This window comes from Elephas maximus, chromosome 11, assembly GCF_024166365.1.
Source record: "Elephas maximus indicus isolate mEleMax1 chromosome 11, mEleMax1 primary haplotype, whole genome shotgun sequence".
Taxonomy (NCBI): domain Eukaryota; kingdom Metazoa; phylum Chordata; class Mammalia; order Proboscidea; family Elephantidae; genus Elephas; species Elephas maximus.
The window spans coordinates 11,947,795-11,967,936 of record NC_064829.1 but is presented as its reverse complement, the minus strand read 5'-3'; the positions used below and the strand labels follow the sequence as shown (position 1 = coordinate 11,967,936).

General features: G+C 41.3%; 1 protein-coding gene across 7 annotated transcripts in view; it reads right to left on the bottom strand.

Moving 5' to 3' along the window:
* PIEZO2 (piezo type mechanosensitive ion channel component 2) overlaps nucleotides 1-20,142 on the bottom strand; it is a 664,674-nt gene that overhangs the window by 10,092 nt on the left and 634,440 nt on the right. For 5 of the 7 annotated variants that reach the window (XM_049901174.1, XM_049901180.1, XM_049901176.1 and 2 more), the window contains 7 exons: nucleotides 18,124-18,312; nucleotides 17,694-17,786; nucleotides 16,320-16,492; nucleotides 12,536-12,664; nucleotides 10,071-10,150; nucleotides 8,706-8,889; nucleotides 2,459-7,737 (listed from right to left, as the gene is read on the bottom strand). In XM_049901174.1, the coding sequence (XP_049757131.1) occupies nucleotides 7,485-7,737; nucleotides 8,706-8,889; nucleotides 10,071-10,150; nucleotides 12,536-12,664; nucleotides 16,320-16,492; nucleotides 17,694-17,786; nucleotides 18,124-18,312 (1,101 nt within the window). In that variant the 3' untranslated portion in view covers nucleotides 2,459-7,484. Of the gene's footprint in view, nucleotides 1-2,458; nucleotides 7,738-8,705; nucleotides 8,890-10,070; nucleotides 10,151-12,535; nucleotides 12,665-16,319; nucleotides 16,493-17,693; nucleotides 17,787-18,123; nucleotides 18,313-20,142 lie in introns of those variants that run through there. The other 2 variants (XM_049901181.1, XM_049901175.1) reach the window with 1 other exon arrangement.

Here is a 20,142-nt window from a genome sequence, read left to right as displayed (position 1 = left end):
ATGGCACTCTCTCTCTCACTCTTTCTCCTCATTAGAACAATCCATGGTTTTGCAGCTCCTGGCCCTCTCACCTCAGACCAAAGGGCTGAGAGAGGGCAAGTAAGAGGAGACCAAGAATCATCTCTGTGGTCCCTTCCTCCCTCAGTTGGGAGATACAGAGATGCCTCCATGTGGAAAGGGATGCACCTCATTGCACATGTCCCCCACAAAGACTGGGTGGCTTAAGAAAGAAATATTGTGAAGGTACAGAGATGGGATTGATTAAAAATCACTCGATACTGTACAAGCTGACACGAAATATAGAAAAAGGCATCTGGGAATCTCAAGTGGGTATGCCTACACCAGTGGAGCTGGGAGGCAACTCCATGGTTGGTGGGTTGGGTGGTGGCTGAAGACAGGGAGCTGTCAGGTCAGTGAGATGGTGGGCAGCAGGAGGCTGGGGCCACATCAGGCAGTCTGGGCTTCTGGAGGAGACAAGCTAAATCCTGGCTCCACCCATGCCTCAGGCAAGGATCTCAACTTATTTCTGTCTTGACACATAATAAAAAGAGCTTATACTAATTAAGCATTCCCTGTTATTATTATCATTATTATTCTAGCAGCTGCTCAAACCTATCTCCAGTGATCTTTCTGTGGGTTACCCCAGATGGAGGAAGTGTCTGGGTGGGAGGGGCTGGAAGTCTTTCATCTGCTGCTCCCTGAACACAAACAAACTAGATCAGGGATCAGTTCCCAGGGCCTAAACATCTCCACCCTCACACACATGGGGTCGCCATGAGTCAGAGTTGACTGGACAGCAATTGGTACTATGATTCTGAAGTTCCTCTCTCTCTCTCTTATCTTCCCTTCAGGCCCTCAGTACCTTTCTCCCCTTTCCTCACTGTCTCTGTCACACTTCTGATACCAGCCCCTCTGCAAGCTTCTGGACTCTTGGGAAGGACTATCTGTCAGACTCACAGTGTGTAGCAATTCATGGAGAAGAAAGCAAAGGGGTCCCAAAAGTCTTGATGTGGTTTTAAGCTTTAATGAAGAAGTCAGAAAAAGAATACAGAATAACACAAAGAAGTAAAAAAGAAATGTGAAAGCTAGGAACAGAAAAGTATCAACTAAAAAGCAAATAAACAATAGGGAAGATTGCTAGCTACTCTTTGAAAATATTAATAAAATGGGCAAATAACAGGCAGATTCTATCAATAAAAATACTTAATTAAAAATAATATTTTACATTTGACAAAGTCCAACACCCATTCATGATAAAAACGCTCAGCAAAATAGGAATAGAAGGGAAATTCCACAGCATAATAAAGGGTATTTCTACAAAGCCAACAGCCAACATCATCCTAAATGGAGAGAGTCTGAAAGCATTCCCTTTGACAACGGGAACCAGACAAAGATGCCCTTTATCACCACTCTTATTCAACATTGTGCTGGAAATCCTAGCCAGAGCAGTTAGGCTAGAAAAAGAAATAAAGGGCATCCAAATTGGTAAGGAAGAAGTAAAAGTATCTCTATTTGCAGATGATATGATCTAATACACAGAAAACCCCAAAGAATCAACGAGAAAACTACTGGAACTAACAGAAGAGTTCAGCAAAATATCAGGATACAAGATAAACATACAAAAATCAGTTGGATTCCTCTATACCAGCAAAGAGAACTTTGAAGAGGAAATCACCACATCAATACCATTCACAGTAGCCCCCAAGAAGATAAAATACTTAGGAATAAATCTTACCAGAGATGTAAAAGACCTATACAAGGAAAACTACAAGACACTACTGCAAGAAACCAAAAGAGACCTACATAAGTGGAAAAACATACCTTGCTCATGGACAGGAAGACTTAACATTGTAAAAATGCCTATTCTACCAAAAGTGATCTATAGATACAATGCAATGCTGATCCAAATTCCAATGACATTTTTAATGAGATGGAGAAACAAATCACCAACTTCATATGGAAAGGGAAGAGGCCCAGGATAAAAAAGCATTACTAAAGAAGAAGAACAAAGTGGGAGGCCTCACACCACCTGATTTTAGAACCTATTACACCACCACAGTAGTCAAAATAGTCTGGTACTGGTACAAAAACAGATACATAGACCAATGGAACAGAATTGAGAATCCAGACATAAATCCATCCACATATGAGCAGCTGGTATTTGACAAAGGCCCAAAGTCAGTTCAATGGGGAAAAGACAGTCTCTTTAACAAATGGTGCTGGCATAACTGGATATCCATCTGCAAAAAAATGAAACAAGACCCATACCTCACACCATGCACAAAAATTAACTCAAAATGGATCAAAGATTTAAATATAAAATATAAAACGTTAAAGATAATGGGAGAAAAAATAGGGACAATGCTAGGAGCCCTAATACATGGCATGAACAGAATACAAAACATTATTAACAATGCACAAACACCAGAAGAGAAACTAGATAACTGGGAGCTCCTAAAAATCAATTATGCTCATCAAAAACTTCACCAAAAGAGTAAAAAGACAACCTACAGAACGGGGAAATTTTTTTTGCTACAACATATCTGATCAGCGTCTAATCTCTAAAATCTACAAGATACTGCACAACCTCAACAACAAAAAGGCAAACAACCCAATTAAGAAATGGGCAAAGGATATGTACAGGCACTTCAGTAAAGAAGACATTCAGGTGGCTAACAGATAAAAATGAAGAAATGCTCACAATGATTAGCCATTAAAAACCAGAAACCAAACCTGTCGCTGTCTAGTCAACTGATAGCAGCCCTATAGGACAGACTAGAATTGCCCCATAAGATTTCCAAGAAGTGCCTGGTGCATTTGAACTGCCGACCTTTTGCTTGGCAGCCATAGCTCTTAGTCACTACACCACCAGGGTTTCCTGTTAGCCATTAGAGAAATGCAAATCGAAACTACAGTGAGATACCATTTTACCCTAACAAGACTAGCATTAATCCAAAAAACACAAAATAGTAGATGTTGGAGAGGTTGTGGAGAGACTGGAACACTTATACACTGCTGGTGGGAATGTAAAATGGTACAACCACTTTGGAAATCGATTTGGTGCTTCCTTAAAAAGCTAGAAATAGAAGTACCATATAATCCAGCAATCCCACTCCTTGGAATATATCATAGAGAAATAAGAGCCATCACATGAATAGATACGTGCTCACCCATGTTCACTGCAGCAACATTCACAATTTAGCAAAAAGTTGGAAACAACCCAGGTCAATGGACGAATGGATAAACAAATTATGATGTTTTCATGAAATGGAATACTATGCAGTGATAAAGAACAATGATGAATCCACACAAGATCTCATAACACGGATGAATGTGGGAGGCATTATGCTGAGTGAAATTAGTCACAAAAGGAAAAATATTATATGAGACCGCTATTATAAGAACTCAAAAGATTTAAACACAGAAGAAAATATTTTTTGATGGTTACGAGGGTAGGGAGGGAGGGAGAGGTGAATTCACTAACTAGACAAGACTCATCTTAGGTGAAAGAAAGGACAAGACACAATACAGGGGAAGTCAGCACAACTGGACTAAACCAAAAGCTAAGAAGTTTCCCGAATACAATCAAACACTTTGAGGGACAGAGTAGTAGGGGCAGGGGTCTAAGGACCATGGTTTCAGGGGACATCTAAGTTAACTGTCATAACAAAGTTTATTAAGAAAATGTTCTGCATCCCACTATGGTGAGTGGCGTCTGGGGTCTTATAAGGTAGCAAGTGGCCATCTAAGATCCATCAATTGGTCCCAACCCACCTGAAGAAAAGGAGGATGTAGAACACCAAAGACATAAGGACAATATGAGCCCAAGAGACAGAAAGGGCCACATAAACCAGGGACTCCATCAGCCTGAGACCAGAACTACATGGTGCCCAGCTACCATCAAAGACCACCCTGATGGGGAACATAACAGAGAGTCCCTGATAGAGCAGGAGAAAAGTGGGGTGGAGAAATCAAATTCTAGAAAAAAGAACAGACTTAATGCTCTGACTGAGACTGGAGGAACCCTAGGTGACATGGCCCCTGGACTCTCTGTTAACCCAGAACTAAAACCATTCCCGAAGCCAACTCTTCAGACAAAGATTAGACTAGACTATAAGATATAGAAACCCTGGTGGCTAAGAGCTACGTCTGCTAACCAAAATGTTGGCAGTTCGAATTTACCAGGTGCTCCTTCGGAACTCTATGGAGCAGTTCCTAACTGTCCTATGGGGTCTTTTTTTTTTTTTAAATAAGACATAAAATGGTACTTGTGAAGAGTGTGCTTCTTACTTCAAGTGGATCCACTGAGACTAAACGGGCAGCTCCTGTCTGGAGGGAAGATGAGAAGGCAGAGGGGGACAGGAGCTGGTTGAATGAACACAGGAAATCTGGGGTGGAAAAGAGGAGTGTGCTGTCACGTTATAGGGAGAGCTACTGGGATCACATAACAATGTATGTAGAAGTTTTTGTATGAGAAACTAACTTGAGCTGTAAACTTTCACTTAAAGCACAAGAAATAATAATAAATATTTAAAAAATGCATCATACTCAAAACAATGTAGGTACTGATTGTGTGTGCTGAGTGCAGCACAGCACTTTCACACCGAAGAATCAATAACCAGACCAGTGTAATGTAAGACGGTCATCTCTAAAGGTGAAGTTAAATGTATTCTTCCCTAATGGTTCAATATTGTCTTCAAAGAGTGGAGGAATTCTGGGCAGGTGTTCCAGGCTTCCTCAGTGTCTCCCTCCCCCTTCCCCTGGGTGGGGGGAATAGATGAGAACCAGGACAGTAAGGACAAACTCTGCGGGCAGATGCCAGGAAAGTGCAGGGAGCCGCACTGTGCAGGAGGCAGGAGAGAAGGGAAGCACCCTCTGACAGAGCTCCAGCACCCCGCCTCCTGACAAGCAGAGGAGGAGTGCCCATCCCCATCAGTGGGTGGGGCTGACAGGGCTGACAACTGACCGCTCCTCCCAGGACACTGCCTGGCGTAGAGGTGGTGCTGCTGGCGTGGAATCCAAATGGAGCAGAAGGGCTACAACTGGGCAAAGGAAGGCCATGCTGCCGAGGGTGGAAGGGTGGAGTCAAGTCTCAGAGGGAAAGGCCTCACTCTTGAACACTCGGGACCACAGGAGAGGTAGCTCTGGGGCCTTGAAGCTGTCCTAACCACCGTGCCTTTTCTTTGTATTGTACTTTAGATGAAGGTTTACAGAACAAACTAGTTTCTCATTAAACAGTTAGTACACATATTGTTTTATGACATTGGTTAACAATCCCGTGACCTGTCAACACTCTCCCTTCTCAACCTTGGGCTCCCCATTACCAGCTTTCCTGTCCCCTCCTGCCTTCTAGTCCCTGCCCCTGGGCTGGTGTGCCCCTTCAGTCTCATTTTGTTTTATGGGTCTGTTAATTGTTGGCAGAAGGGTGAACCTCAGGAGTGGCCTCATTATTGAGCTAAAAGGGTGTCTGGGGGTCATACTCTCGGGGTTTCTGCAGTCTGTCAGGCCAGTAAGTCTGGTCTGTCTTTTTTTGTGAGTTAGAATTTTGTTCCACATTTTTCTCCAGTTCCTCTGGGATCCTCACCACCCTGCCTCTTAAATGCGTAGGAAAACTTTGTCACACCCGGAAGCCTTCTTCTTGAATGCTGAAAATTGTTTTCTTGAGGAATATTTCAATTCTTGTATCTGGTAACCTTTATGATTTCTGTTCATGAGCATTTTCCTACTCTTTCCTCAATAATTTGCTCTTGGTACACTCCTTGTGTTGACTTTTTTAAAAGAAAAAATTCACAACCAGAAATACGTACAATGATTCTTCCTGTTGCTGAGGAATCACAGTGTCCTCTGCAGAGTTCCACTAACTTGGGCTGAGTCCCTCAGTACAATGACTGGGAGTTTATTTCGATGAGTCCAAGGTATGCTGGCTTTCACAGTGTGAGAAAAAATCTGTAGTAATTCTCTGGAAGCACTGAACACTGTGTGAACTCTGCTTTTTTTTTTTAAAGTTCCATATTCACTATGATAGTTTCCTCTGGGGAAATTAACTTGTTATCTGTTGTCTCCTGTTTATATTACATAGCACACTTGAATGAGAAAAACAACAAAACCAACGGGAAGTAGCTTCTTCATCTCAGCTGATTTTCTTTAACTCCTGGATACTCTATTGAAAACACTTCATGCAAAAAGGCAGAATGAAGAGTATTCTGAAAATGACTTTGCAACATGTGCTTTATTTTAAGTCATTCCTGAACCCAAACGACACAGCATCATTTTTAAACGTATTCTAGCCCATTCAATGATTCTTCTCAGAAACTGTATTTTAATATGGAATCAAAACTACATTTCAATCATAAATTTTTCATGCTACATTGTTATTTAATGAAGATGTGGTATTATCAATAATTTAAGAAAATGCCATTTTTATTTCCCCAAGCTCAATATACATATTTCTTTCTTAATTATGAACTTAAAAAACCCGTCTCAGATGTAAAAATGTGAATTGGAATATGTAAACTCTTTGATATACCTGAAAAATAGGAAGGAAAACGTCACATACTGGAAAAATCTTTGCCTTAAATCATCGACATGGGAAAAAGCATGTTGAGGGGTGGGGAGAAGGCAGAAGAGCGATCGTGACCTCAGTTATTAAAGAGTTACAAAGTCAGTTCCAAATGCAGCTGGGGTGGCGGTTTTTCCTTTGTTTGTCTCATGTTTATGTTTCATGAGGAGCTGTAACTCTCTGAAGCAGAACACCGTCATTGAAGCAAGTCACTAGTTGGGCCTCCAAGAGCCAGGTGTCCACAGAGTTGTTTTGCTGCTTTTATTTTTCCTGAGAAGTCACTGGTATTTAATGGAAAGATGTCTAATTAGTCTTCAGTTAAGATAAGGCAGTAAGAGTATCATTAATTGTTATCTTTTTGCTTAGAGTGAGGCTTTTCCTTCCACTGGCGTCCTGACGGGTCCTGGACCCTGTCTCCCCACCCTCAGAGTGTTCAGCCTCCTATTGCTGTTGGCGTTGTGGGTGTGCTGAAGGCTCTCGGAGCTCCATCACAGCAGCTTCCCACTTGGAGATGGAGAGCTGTCTATTGCATCTATGGCGTGATGGCATCTCTTCAGAAAGGCGCAGCTCCAGCAGAGTGCAACATGGGGCACCTTTCCTTCTCGTAGCTCCTCCTGTTCTGCTTTTTCTGAGGAAGGGGGCCACAAGTGATTCTTTCATGTAGTCAATCAGAATGCAAGACACTGCTGACTAAAACAAAGCAAGTAACCCTGATTCCTTTCGGAGAAATTGAATTACAAAGAACTTTAGCAGAGCCTTAACTTGCAAGGTAGCTTTCGTTCCAAAAGGAAGGGAACTCCTTTGGCCACCTGTCAGAAGAGAAGCCATTTCCATTGAACTAGAAAATGCTTTGCTCTTATAAGAATATTGTGCTTTTTTTGAAAATTCACATGTCAACTTTATTTGCTGTCTTTGTCCTAAGATATCAATCTGTCTTTTCTCTAGTCCATTTGATCATTGTTTCTGGTGAGCGGTACAGGAATATTAATTTGGCATAGAGGTCTTCCTCTAGTTCCAGTTCCCCTGTCTCTCGAACTAAAAAAATATCTGTGCACAATTTCAAAATTCGATCCACATTTGGAAGCTCTTCAAACATGATGGAGTGAGAAATCCCACTGAAGAATTCACGGACAAACTTCCCAATCACAAGGACAACTGAAGCGTATAATCCCATGATACTGAAGAAAAAAATTAAGTAGAAATTGTATCTAGCAGTTAAATATGGTTAATAGAATACTTCTAAGAGAAAAAAATAACATTTTCCCTCAAACTCTATCATATCACAGAAGATATGACAAGCTTTCAAAGCGTAACTTTTTTCCCCTTTGGTGAAAAAATTAAACTTTTTTTCTGAGTAGAAAGGTAATTCATATTCTTTGTAAAAAAAAAAAGTATACATTTTAGACCTATAAGACTTGAAAAATAAAAAATCCTTTTCAGTCTCACATTTGGAAATAACCAAAATGAACAGTTTCATGTATAAGCTTCAAGTGGTTTTACTGCATATATTATGTGCATAAACCACACAATTTGCTTGGTGGAAATGTAATTGTACTATATGCATGTTTTTTGTGACCAGCTCTTTTCACATTAACGTACTGTATGTCCTGGACATTTTTCAATGCACCATTTATATGGCTTTCTCAGAGATTTGGTTTTATAATAAAATTCTGGTTGGAAAATAATTTCTGATGAGGTTAATTCTGGGAAATGTCTTATAGAGGATACAGATTTCAGCCTCAGAATGTGGTGATCTGATAATATCTAACCTGTCCCAAACTATGGTGTTCAACCGATCATATCTGCTAAGTTTCAGAAGGGAAAAAAAGCGATAAAAAGGAAAAAAGAGATGTTTCTAAATTTAAACACCGAAGGACATCAAACTATGCCACGGCAGTAAGGTGTCCACTAAGGAAGCCAGGAAATGTGGCTTCTGGACCTGCCCCTCACTATGGACTGACTTAGGCACTTTGATCTCTTCGGGACTCTGGGGCCTTGTTTTTTAAAATGAAGAGCCTATGAGATGTGAATTTTAATATTGTAGCTGTAAAATCCTAGAATTCTAAGATAAAAGGCTTCCCATCCTCAAATTTCTATGACACAGACGTACACTCTTGTAACTGTTAACTGTGAAATGAGTTCTTACCCATAGCCAGCCAGAAACCCAAGACTAGGGGGGCTGACTTTGTCATTGAAGACCACCAGCTCCAAGGCCTGAGCATGCTGGTTGTATATTCTGTTTCCCGTCAGGTTGAGAACCCACCACTCACTATTAGATTCAGTTGTATTGTCTCTGGATAAAATGATGGTGATATTCATGAAATTATTTTCTGTAAGGGGAGAAAAATGAAAACAAGTTAGTATGACAATTTTAGCATTTAAGGCATACAACAGTTCTTAGATGGCAAACTTTGGTTACTATCCCTAGCACACAGTTCCAGAATAACAAGGGTATACGAACATGGAGACAATGTGAATGGAAAAGGACCCTTGGGGAAGGTTTCTCTTTCTCAGTTGAAGAGGCCACGCACTGTAGCTGTATATGCGTGGCGGCCAACGTACAGAAGGAAGCTGAAGATCTGTCCTCTGAACATTTGCTGGTAATTCCAAATGACTAATTAGACCTTGAAAAACCCAAATTACTGACTCTTAACTGAAATGACTGATTCATTTATATTACCAGCATTTACTGAGTGTCTCCTTAGAGGAAGGCATTCTATTAGGTGCAAAGGGGTTACAAAGTTGCATACAATAGTGTTCCTTATGTCTGTGGGGAAAAGGCCATGTACACCAGAACAATTTATGGGTGTTTGGCAACTACCCTAGGACTGGAATTAGGTCTGTTGGAGATACTACTTCTGGTTGGTATGATTCATGAGGACTTCGTAAAAAAGATGACTTTTAAGATGGTTTCGACCGACTGGGCATGTGTTAGATAACTGCATTATTCATTAACCTTTAACTGTATAGGTAACCTGTATAGGTCTACTGCTGGTACAGGTAATTGATTAAGTCAAACAATCCTTGATAATTGAAAGAATCCAAAAATAATAATTTACTACTACCACTGTTAAATGAGAAAAGTAAAATTATTAGAGCCCTACTTCTGATAATTAAAAACCCTGGGCTGAATCAAGTACATTTCCTGCTATATTTTTATTGCTTTTCTTGTGAGGGGCCATCGTAGTTAACACTGGATGAAGCCGTTTTCTGCAAAAGTTATGGTTGCTAATAAAACAAGTAAGCAGACTGATTAATCAGTAACAAGTCATTAAATACAGATTTAAGTCAATCAGGTTCTATATCAATGAAAAGAAGAAAACTAAGAGTCTGGCTCCTGGGTGACTAATCTTAACTAGTGAAGGCAGACAGGGTTTATGCTTCTTCAAACCATGCCACACAGGGAAAGACAACTGGAAAGGAACTTGACAAAGGCTGAAAATGCAAACTGTTGAAACTGAATAAGAGTATGACTAAAAACAGTTCTGAAATGATTCCTTCTTATCCTTACCAGATAAAAGTTGCTTTATGGGTTTGGAGTTAGAATCACTAGGTGCTTTCACATAATACGGGTAGATCTTTTCTATAGTCCTGTGTGTTAAGAGAAAAAGAGATGAAGTTTTAGTTGTTTTACTGACCTAATTTTGAGGTTTTTTTTTTTTTTTTTTTTGCTATTTTTTGACCTTATACAAATAATGATGAAAGTCTTCATATATTGACACAAGGTGCTGCTGCTGTTAGCTGTCCTGGAGTCAGTCCCCAACTCGTGCAACTCCATGCACAACAGAACGAAATGCTGTCCAGTCCTACTCAATCCCCATGATTGGTTTGGGATTGAACTGTTGTGACCCATAGGATTTTCATTTACAGATTTTCAGAAGTAGTTCACCAGGCCTTTCTTCCTAGTCTGTCTTAGTCTGGAGGCTCTGATGACACGTGTTCAGCATCATAGCAACACGCAAGCCTCCTCTGATGCGTGGGAGGTGGCTGTGCATGAGGCACATTGGATGAGAATGGAACCTGGGTCTCCCACGTGGAAGGAGAGAATTCTACTACTGAACCACCACATCTTAATTTATGAGTTTCCATTATAATCAAAATTCTCTGAAGCTGAACAAATTCACCAAGCAATGAGCTTTATCCAGATATATATGCAAACTCTGCACACAAGCTAACTAAAAGCTTAAGAAGTTCTTCCCTTAGACGTTTTTCCACAACTATGACCTTCTCTGAAGCCAAAGGTCTGCCTTTCTTCTTTAGACTCTTATCTAAATCATTGATAACTATTCTAATTTTAATTTTTAGGATTTAAAAAACATATATAGCCCAGTGGACTGCATGAGCTGATCTAGTGAGAAGAGTGAGGGATGACTGGAGCATGGGCTGACTGGTCCTCACCCCCTACCTCTGCCACCTTGGAGCCAAGTGAACTTGAGCAAGTCTTTATGCCTTTTTAGACCTACTGTCTCACCTGAGAAATAATGGGGGAGGATTTGAGGATCTTTAAGGGCCCTTTACAACTTTGTTGTTGTTGTTAGGTGCCGTTGAGTATATTTCAACTCATAGCGACCCCATGTGACAGGGTAGAACTGCCCCACAGGGTTTTCTAGGCTCTAATCTTTATGGGAATACGTTGCCAAGTCTTCCTCCCACAGAGCCACTGGGTGGGTTTGAATTGCCATCCTTTCTGTTAACAGTCGAGTGCTTAACTATTGGGCCACCAGAGCTCCTTCCTTCCAATTTTGCTGAATAGAGTGATGAATTTGGTAATTAATAAAGGCTATCTTAGTTGTTCGAAACCCTGGTGGTGTAGTGGTTACGAGCTACGGCTGCCAACCAAGAGGTTGGCAGTTCAAATCTGACAGGCGCTCCTTGGAAACTCTACGGGGCAGTTCTACTCTGTCCTATAGAGCGCTATGAGTCAGAATTGACTTGACGGCAGTGGGTTTTTGGTGGTTTATCTTAGTCATGGAACATTTCAAAGGGATCCATCGTGGTGGCTCTTACATTCAATACATTGAAATGAGCCCAGGGGAGACACAATGGCAAAACTGGGGAAATGGCTGGTGGACATCTGGGATATTTGTTTAGCAGTTTTAGATCAATATCATTTTTTCTCTTACTAGGTCTCATATTAGAATGTAAATATCACAGCTTGGATTTGTTTGAAATGGAGTAGTTATATGGCATGATAATATTTTGAGATATAGTTTTTTCTCCCAAACAGAGAGAGTTGGAGAGGAAAAATTTAGACACTGGTACGTCCATAAAAAAAAAAAAAATCCTGAGCCCTGCCTCCTTCCGTTGAGGGTGGGTGGTTGAAGTGGGCACCCAAGATCAGGTGACATGGATGACAAAAAGCTTAGATCATTTTGGTGTAGCCCTGTGTCTCATCCTTTAGCAGAGCCCTTAAGGGCAGCAAGAGCCCAGGGATGCCCTGGTATCATGGGCATCCCTGGGCTCGTGCTGCCCTAAGGTTAGAGCACTGTTGGCCACATGCTGTGTCTGGACAGATGACCCAGGGAGCCTCCCAGGGCTCCCATACCTCCTATGGCATTCGAATCAGCACAGTGATTTCCAGAGTGCCCTAAAACCAGATCCAAATGGCTGAGAGCCCAACCTGGAGGCTTGCAGGGTGGATAGAGGACTGAGGACCTGGAAGAGTTGTTCAGCAGAAGTCCACGGGACAGCATCTTAGCAAGGATAGATTATCTCCATTTCCTTAAACCATGGTACCATATAGTTACTTCCTGTCGCCCTCATGCAGAACTTAGGTGTGACCCCAGAAAAAGTGCAGCAAAAACCTGAAATGAAGTTTCTTTGATCTAACAAAATGGGGCTTCCCAATAGAAATGCAGTTGAGTTCCAAAAGAATGGAGATAGCCGGATTTCTTGCACATATGAATTTGTAGATGGCTATTTTGTACCAGCTACATATGCCTGTTCATATCATATTACCAGGAAAAACAAACTTACACTGGTGTTTTTGAGCTTTCTGTGTTGTTGCCAGCTATCATTTTAGCTATGTTCTCTCGAGTGATATTTTTAAGAGGAAAAGAAAGCTTATCTGTTGCTATTTCTGCTTTTGCACCCAGACTCATATTTCTGTGGAAGAAAAAAAGAAAAAGAAAGAAGGGAAGATCAATGCCAGCGGTCATTCAGAAGTCTGGAAGAGAGGTTCAAAAACTCACTTGGTTCGTAATTTTATTAGTCACCGTTTTTCATTGGGTCCATAATCATCCATCCCAACATTTCCTGTCCCCCTCACCTCTATATCCAGCATCTTAGACACCCAAGTTAACAAAGCCAGGGAGACCACAGACTCCATTAGGGCAAAGGTGGAGGTGAGCAGGCAGAGTTGCTGACAAGAATAGAGACAGGGCTTGGGGCTCTAGTATGAATGTCAGAAATACTCTATTATGTTAACACAATGATGCTAATCTACAGGTGAGTAATTGTCATGGATTGAATTATGTCCCCCCAAAATGTGTGTATCAGTTGGTCTGGGCCATGATTCCTGGTATTGTGTGATTCTCCTATATGTTGTAAATCCTGTCTTTATGATGTTAATGAGGGTGGATGGGTGGCAGCTGTGTTAGTGAGGCAGTACTCAACCTACAAGATTGGACTGTGTCTTGAGGCATTCTCGAGATATAAAAGAGAGAAGTGAGTAGAGAGACAGGGGGACCTCATACCACCAAGAAAGCAGTACCAGGAGCAGAACACGTCCTTTGGACTGGGGTTCCTGCGCCTGAGAAGCTCCTTGACCGGGGGAAGATTGAGGACAAGGACCTTCCTCCAGAGCTGACAGAGACAGAAAGCCTTCCCCTGGGGCTGACACTCTGAATATGGTCAGCCTACTTTACTGTGAGGAAATAAATTTCTCTTTGTTAAAACCATCCACTTGTGGTATTTCTGTTATAGCAGCACTAAATGACTAAGACAGTAATAAAATCCATGTTTTAAAAAGAACGTCCACCCAATCAGAAACTGAGCAAAGGAGTTAAACAGACACTTTATCAAAGAGGATATTCAAATGGCCAACAGACATATGAAAAGATGCTCAACATCATTAACCATCAGAGAAATGCAAATCAAAACCTAAATGAGATACCACGATGGCTAAGATTTTTTTTTAAGGAAAATAAGTGTCAGAGGGGATGTGGAGAAACTGGAACCCTCATCCATTGCTAGTGGGAATTCAAAATGGTGCAGCCATTGTGGAAAACAGTCTGGCGGTTCCTCAAAAAAACTAGAGGTAGAGCTGCCATATGACCCAGCAATTCCACTCCTAGGTATGTGCCCTAGGGGGCTGATAGAAGTGACATTAACAGGCATATGCACACCTATGTTCACTGCAGCGCCATTCACCATAGCAGAAAGATGGAAACAATCTTAGTGCCCATCAATGGATGAATGGATTAGTAAAATGTGGTACATACATATAATAAAATGCTACTTGGTGATAAAGGAAAATGAGTTCCTGAAACATCTTACAACATGGATGAACCTGGAGGACAGTATGTTGAACAAAATCAGTCAGTCACAGAAAACAAATATTGTACATTCTCACTTTTATGAAATGACATGAATAGGTAAATATACAGAAAAGAATGTTCTTTAGTGGTTATGGGGGGTGGAGGGAGAGGGAGAAGAACTCCCTAGGTAGTAGTCACTTTTTATTTATAGAAATGGGAAATGTGACACCGATATGGGTGAAGTTTGCACAGCATGACTGATGTAACCGATGTCAACAAGCTGCACGCAGGGAAAAGGAATGATGGGCAAATGCTAGGTTGTGTATGGTTTTGCAACAATAACAACAGCAAAAAAAGGGGAGGGGGCTACAGATGCTGATACTAATTAGACATAACCAGTCATCTCATGGGAATAGTTCTCTTGGTTTGGGGGCCCAGGGCCATGATCTTATGGGACAATCTAGTCAATTGGCATAACATAGTTCTTAAGGGTTTATGTTCTACCTCCCAGTATAGTAAGTAGCGTCTGAGATCTTAAAAGCTTATAAGCAGCCACCTAAGATACAACTATTGGTCTTTATTCATCTGGAACAAAAAAGAAAGAATGAAATCTAAGAATCAGAGAAGGAACTGGACTATAGAACTAATTGTCCACATGAACCACTGCCTCCTCTTCCTTGAGATCAGAAGAGCTACAGGGTGCCTGGCTTCCAGTACGGAACATTCTAATCAGGAACACAAGAGATAATCCTGATAAAAAGGGAGAAAAATGTGGAACGGACCTTCAAATTCTTAATGAATCCAGATTAACTGGTCCTATTGAGGCTGGAGGAATTGCTGAGACTATGGCCCTGAGCTGCTCTTCAAACCATAAATTGAAACTATCTCCTGAAGTCACCTTTAACTACGTTAAAGTTAAGCCCAAAAAGTAAAGAATGTCACCCTTGAATATTGAGTTTCTTTAAAAAAGAAAAATAGTCTATATAAGACCAAAGAGTTAACAGACATTTTAAAGCATAAATGAGAAGGCTGGGGGGCAGAGAGATTAAGTAAATGAAACAACTAGAGAATAGAAATAACGAGAATGTTGACACAATGTGAAGAATGTAACTAATGTCACTAATCATTATCTCTGCAAACTGTGGAACGGGAGTGGGTTTTACTGTGTATATTTTCACCAAAAAAAAAAAAAAATTACAACAACAACAAAAAAATGAGTGTTCAATCAGAGGTTGGTTTTTACTTTTTTTAACTTTTTGTGTGTGTAGCTCTTCAAAGAAAAGGCTAGGAAGTAAATTTTTGGCAAGTTAATGCAGAATGGTATGACAGGATTTGGGAGGTTTAAAGGAGAAAAATGAGATTAAATAAGGAGTTCTTTAAATTCTGAAGAGCACATTCAAAATATTTCTTCACTGTTTCCTTGTGAGTTTGCTCTAGACTCTAGAAAGCCTTCTGCACCTGTCAGAAGAACGTTAATTGCAACTAAGGGTTTGCTGCCATGAACCCAAATGAACCTGTTACTTCACTGCCCAAATAAACTCGCTTACGATGTTTTTTTTTACAATGTAGACTCACAAGACTGTGATAAAAGCAACTAAGCTAATCAACTAGTGTATTGTGCTGGGGCCCCCATAACTGCTTCCCCAAATGCTGGGCTTTGGGATGTAACTTGGATGCGAGAACTTTTCTACGACAGATTTTGTCTAAATGAGAGAAGATGGAAGTAGTGGCTGCATGCCAGCCATGGGCTTGGGTTTGCTGGGAAGGAGGAGTCCGCACGAGCGCTCCCCTTCAGGTACCACCACGTTGCTCTTGCGCTGATGCTTGGGGAGCAGATCTGCTGAGGCTTCCTCAGTGTTGGAGGGATGCAAGGGAAAGGCTGGGCTGTGCGAGCGGCACGTTCTTCATTCATAAGCTGAAACTTGAACCTTTCAGGGAAGTCTTACAATTGACCCAGACTCATGGCCTTCTTGCTCTTCTCTCTAACTCTCTCCCTCTCTTGCCCATAGAACTCATTGCCAGTCTCTTTTTAAGAACCGAAATTAACAGAAGAAAGGAACGCTAAGAAGTTCTTAGTTTTTATTTTTGTAAGTGATTACTGGGAAACTTATCATTTAATAAACAAAAAATGTCAACTTTAACATAGAAAGAAAGCTTCCATGGTTATAATGAAGAACTAAGATCCACATTAATCTAATTTTTATCTCTTTATATCCCTCCACCCTCCCACCACAAATGCAGGTTGGGGAAAGGGAGAAATTACATGGAAATACAGTAACTACCTCTGAATACTCCACGAAAACACAACAGAGAAGCTACTATTGGGGTCCATGAGTTCGTGTATCATTTTCTGCTTACTGGGAGGGCTGATGGTCCACAAAGAATTTGAGTTTCCTTCGAGTTCTGCTACAGTTATGTCTTCTTTTTCATAATTTTCTAGAAATTGCATAGCACCCTGTATGGGCACAAATACCCATGCATAAATAGATCACGCACATGATGCTGGGTAGAGAAAGCAATTAGTCCACACTTTGACTGTTTAGAGAGTTCTCCCTATGTAAGGAAACACTGCATGACCGACTGTCATCAGTGTTCTGTTGCACCAACTTTGGCTCCCTCCCCACAGGTAAGGGCAGCTCCAGTCACATGGCCCCATCCCACTGTGGGTACTGCCACCACCAAGTAAACTTCTCAATCATACCAAGTGAACAACAAAGAAAATGCAGACAATTTAGGATCATTTTCCCTCCCCACTAAGAAGGAAATTTCTCAACTATTTGGGAACATTCCTCTCAAGAGAAAAACAAAATTTAATCCACTGGGACATCCTGGCCCTGACTTAATAGCTGCTAATCTTCAGGGTTAATTTCAACAATGTGTACTATAGGCTGGTAATTTTACAAAAGACAAAAGCATCTGATCGCTTTTTCTAAATAGAGAAGTATTATAAGACAAATTCTAATTATGAAGGTACTGTTATCATACCATTAATAGTTTGGAATGTAGAGAAAACAACATCACCCATAATTCTACTACCAGAACATTAAGATGCTTTATCTTAAAACATTGTCACCTCATTTGTAGTATTTTTTATGATTACTTTTTCTTACAAAAGAAGTCGTTTGGAAAATATTTACACATCATAGCATCTAAATAAAACAAAAAGTGGATGTTCTGTCTTCTCCCACTATGACCACTCTAGGGCAGCCAGTGCCATGGCCCTCATTGATGACAGCCACCATATTTTACTTAACCAGTTCCTATTTGTTGAACTTTCAAGTTGTTTCCAGTTTTCACTAACGCAGAGAATACCTTAATACAAAGTACCTACATATAGCTTTCCCATGTACTGAATTACTTCCTTAGGATAGATTCCCACAGTAGGCCTATTGGTCAAAGGACTCAATATCTTTTGAGTTAAAATGTTAAAATGTTCTGGATGAAAATTATGATGATCAACACATCTCCAATAATATAGATATAACTTCATAGATTATCAAATTGGCCAGTGGCCAGGAACCTGCTGCCTATGGCTGGTAAATGCTCAAAAGTCCTCCTTCCCCCACCACAACCCATGGCAAAGTATAAAATAATACGACAACCAGTCATCTAAATAGAAAGTCTTCAGTAGAGAGCTACTGTGTGCATTTACTTACTGTGTCCTTAGAAAAAGTATGCAAAAATTTATTAAACTTTAGCTGGTCCATAACTTTCAGCTGGCTTTGTTGGGCACTCATGGTGAAAATAGGCTGGAAAACAGAGGTACACGGTGTTATCAGTATTCCTGGGGGCTCCTCTGCATGCTGGGCTCATCACCCTGGTGGAAACTGGTGTAGGAGATCTCTTTTTGAAGTGATTATTCTTGTACCCAAAACCAGAACAGAACTATGCTTTCGTCATCTTCTGCACCCTATTTCAGATGTCACAAATTTGCTGAACAGTCCAAATTTGGATAGAAAAATTGGGTATGCAAAACATAACTAAGCCTTCCGCAGGAGGTTTTCATCACAGTACTGAGTAGGTAGGTGACACGGAGAGCAACCACACCCAGGCTGAGCCCAGGATGAACTTCCCCTCATGCATTACCTGATATCCTCCCAGGGTGATTGTGACAGAGACGTCCAGGGGCTGGTTGATCACTCCAGCAACAGATTTGATCAAGGACATGAAGAGAAGAGGAAACCATACAATACAAATCAGTAGGACGATGATCATGCCACCCATGCCGTACTTCACCACCTTCTTCTTTTTCTGTCCCCGGGGCTGAGGGTACCTCTGAAAAGAGCATGCAAAATGTTCACGGGTGAGTGACAGGTGGGGAGGGGGCAGATGCTCTTCACAAGGAGTCTGGGGGCTCACGTGTACTCTGATTCTACTCTGCTTGCTATGGAACAGGGATGGCAACCCTATCCCAAACTTGGGATGAAGGTTGGTGGTGAAGGGAAAGTGCTCTGTGATCTTTAATGAGCTCACTACACCTTGAAGGTGTTACCACAGTGAGGCCAGCACTACCTTACCAGCTTTTTCTCTCAAAATTGCTTTCTGGAGTTTGTTGGCAATGAACCTATGACCAATGGATCAAGTATTCTGTTGAATAACCCTTCTGGTTTTAAGAGCTCATTCAGAAGAAGAAACGTTTTACTTTACCCTGTCGCCATCGAGCCGATTCTGACCCATAGCAACCCCATATGACAGAGTAGAACTGCCCCATAGAGTTTCCAAGGAGTGCCTGGTGGATTTGAACTGCCGACCCCTTGGTTAACAGCTATAGCACTTAGCCACTATGCCACCAGGGTTTCCGTTTTACTTTAGATTCTTAAATATTCAATATCTGTGCATTTCAGCTGACTTTCCCACCTTGGATGGTGGCAAAACGTATTTTTAATGCCATTCATGATACACACTGTCAAAGACAATATCATTCAAGTCCTAAAATAAGCTTTATATATTGGCTTATCCACTGCGTCAGCAGAGGCCCTTGCTTGGGTGCTGTATATCAGTGGGTGTGGGGAGTGCTGTGTCACAGCGAGGGACGTGCTCTGAAGAGAACCAAGGACTGGAAGGGCTGGAATCACTTCTGTTCACTTTAGTACATGTCCATTAAGGACCCACTAAGCAGTGTGCTTAGAGGCCTTTGGAAGGCAGGATCAGGCTCAGCTCTCTGGTATTAAAACTGGTAAGATATATCTGCATATCCCTTGACTAAATGTTGCTCCTTGGTGACCTCTTTTCCTTTCAGAGTTACATGTATACCCTGATCGTAGTCCCTACTTTCTAGCCTGACAGCATGATTTATCCTGGGTCTTACCCTCCCTACAAGTGATAAGGTCACTTCATTAGGTTAAGGTAAGGAAGAGTAATTCCAGTCCCACCTGTAGGCACTGAGATATGGGTTACAGACCTAGAGAGAGGTATGGGAGTCAGTGGGGATGTCCTTGAAGACCTTAAGGGGCTCTGCCACAAGGGCTTTAAAAGTTTTGACAATCAGTGATTGCCAAAGACAGTACTGGGAACATGGGAGTGGAGGCTTGACTGGATGATGGACTTGAGCCGACATGGACAGCATCAGTCATTCAGTACAGGCAAAGACAATCTTCTACATGATTCGGCACTAGAAAAGGTGTACCAATGTCAGATGGTGGCAGTGTATTTTGATATCTGTGCACTGGAATTTGATACTGTTGAATATAATTTTTTATTTTGAAAGGAAACATACATATGCATACACGTATATAGTTTTACTACTTTATCAGTTTTCACTGCAGCAAATGTAACAATCTTCTCTCATCCCACTGCCAACAGCATTAAACAATGAAGACTTCTGTGAGTTGAAGAGATTTATCGAAGCTCTTCCAAAAGACTTTCTGGTTGCTCTGCCTTGTGCAGGAACGCATGGGCCTCTCTGAAACTCTCATTGGAGGGTTTCTAGCACCCCTCCTCCACGCCCTCCATCATCTCCCTCACTCCTTCGTGAATTTCTCAGGGACAACAGGGCAGACAATTTCCAACCCATCAGTAAAACAGACTGTTTGTCCTTCACTTTTCAAAGTGATTGTCCACCTCTTATCCTGTGCTACTCCCTCATGCTTCCTAAATAAGTCAGCC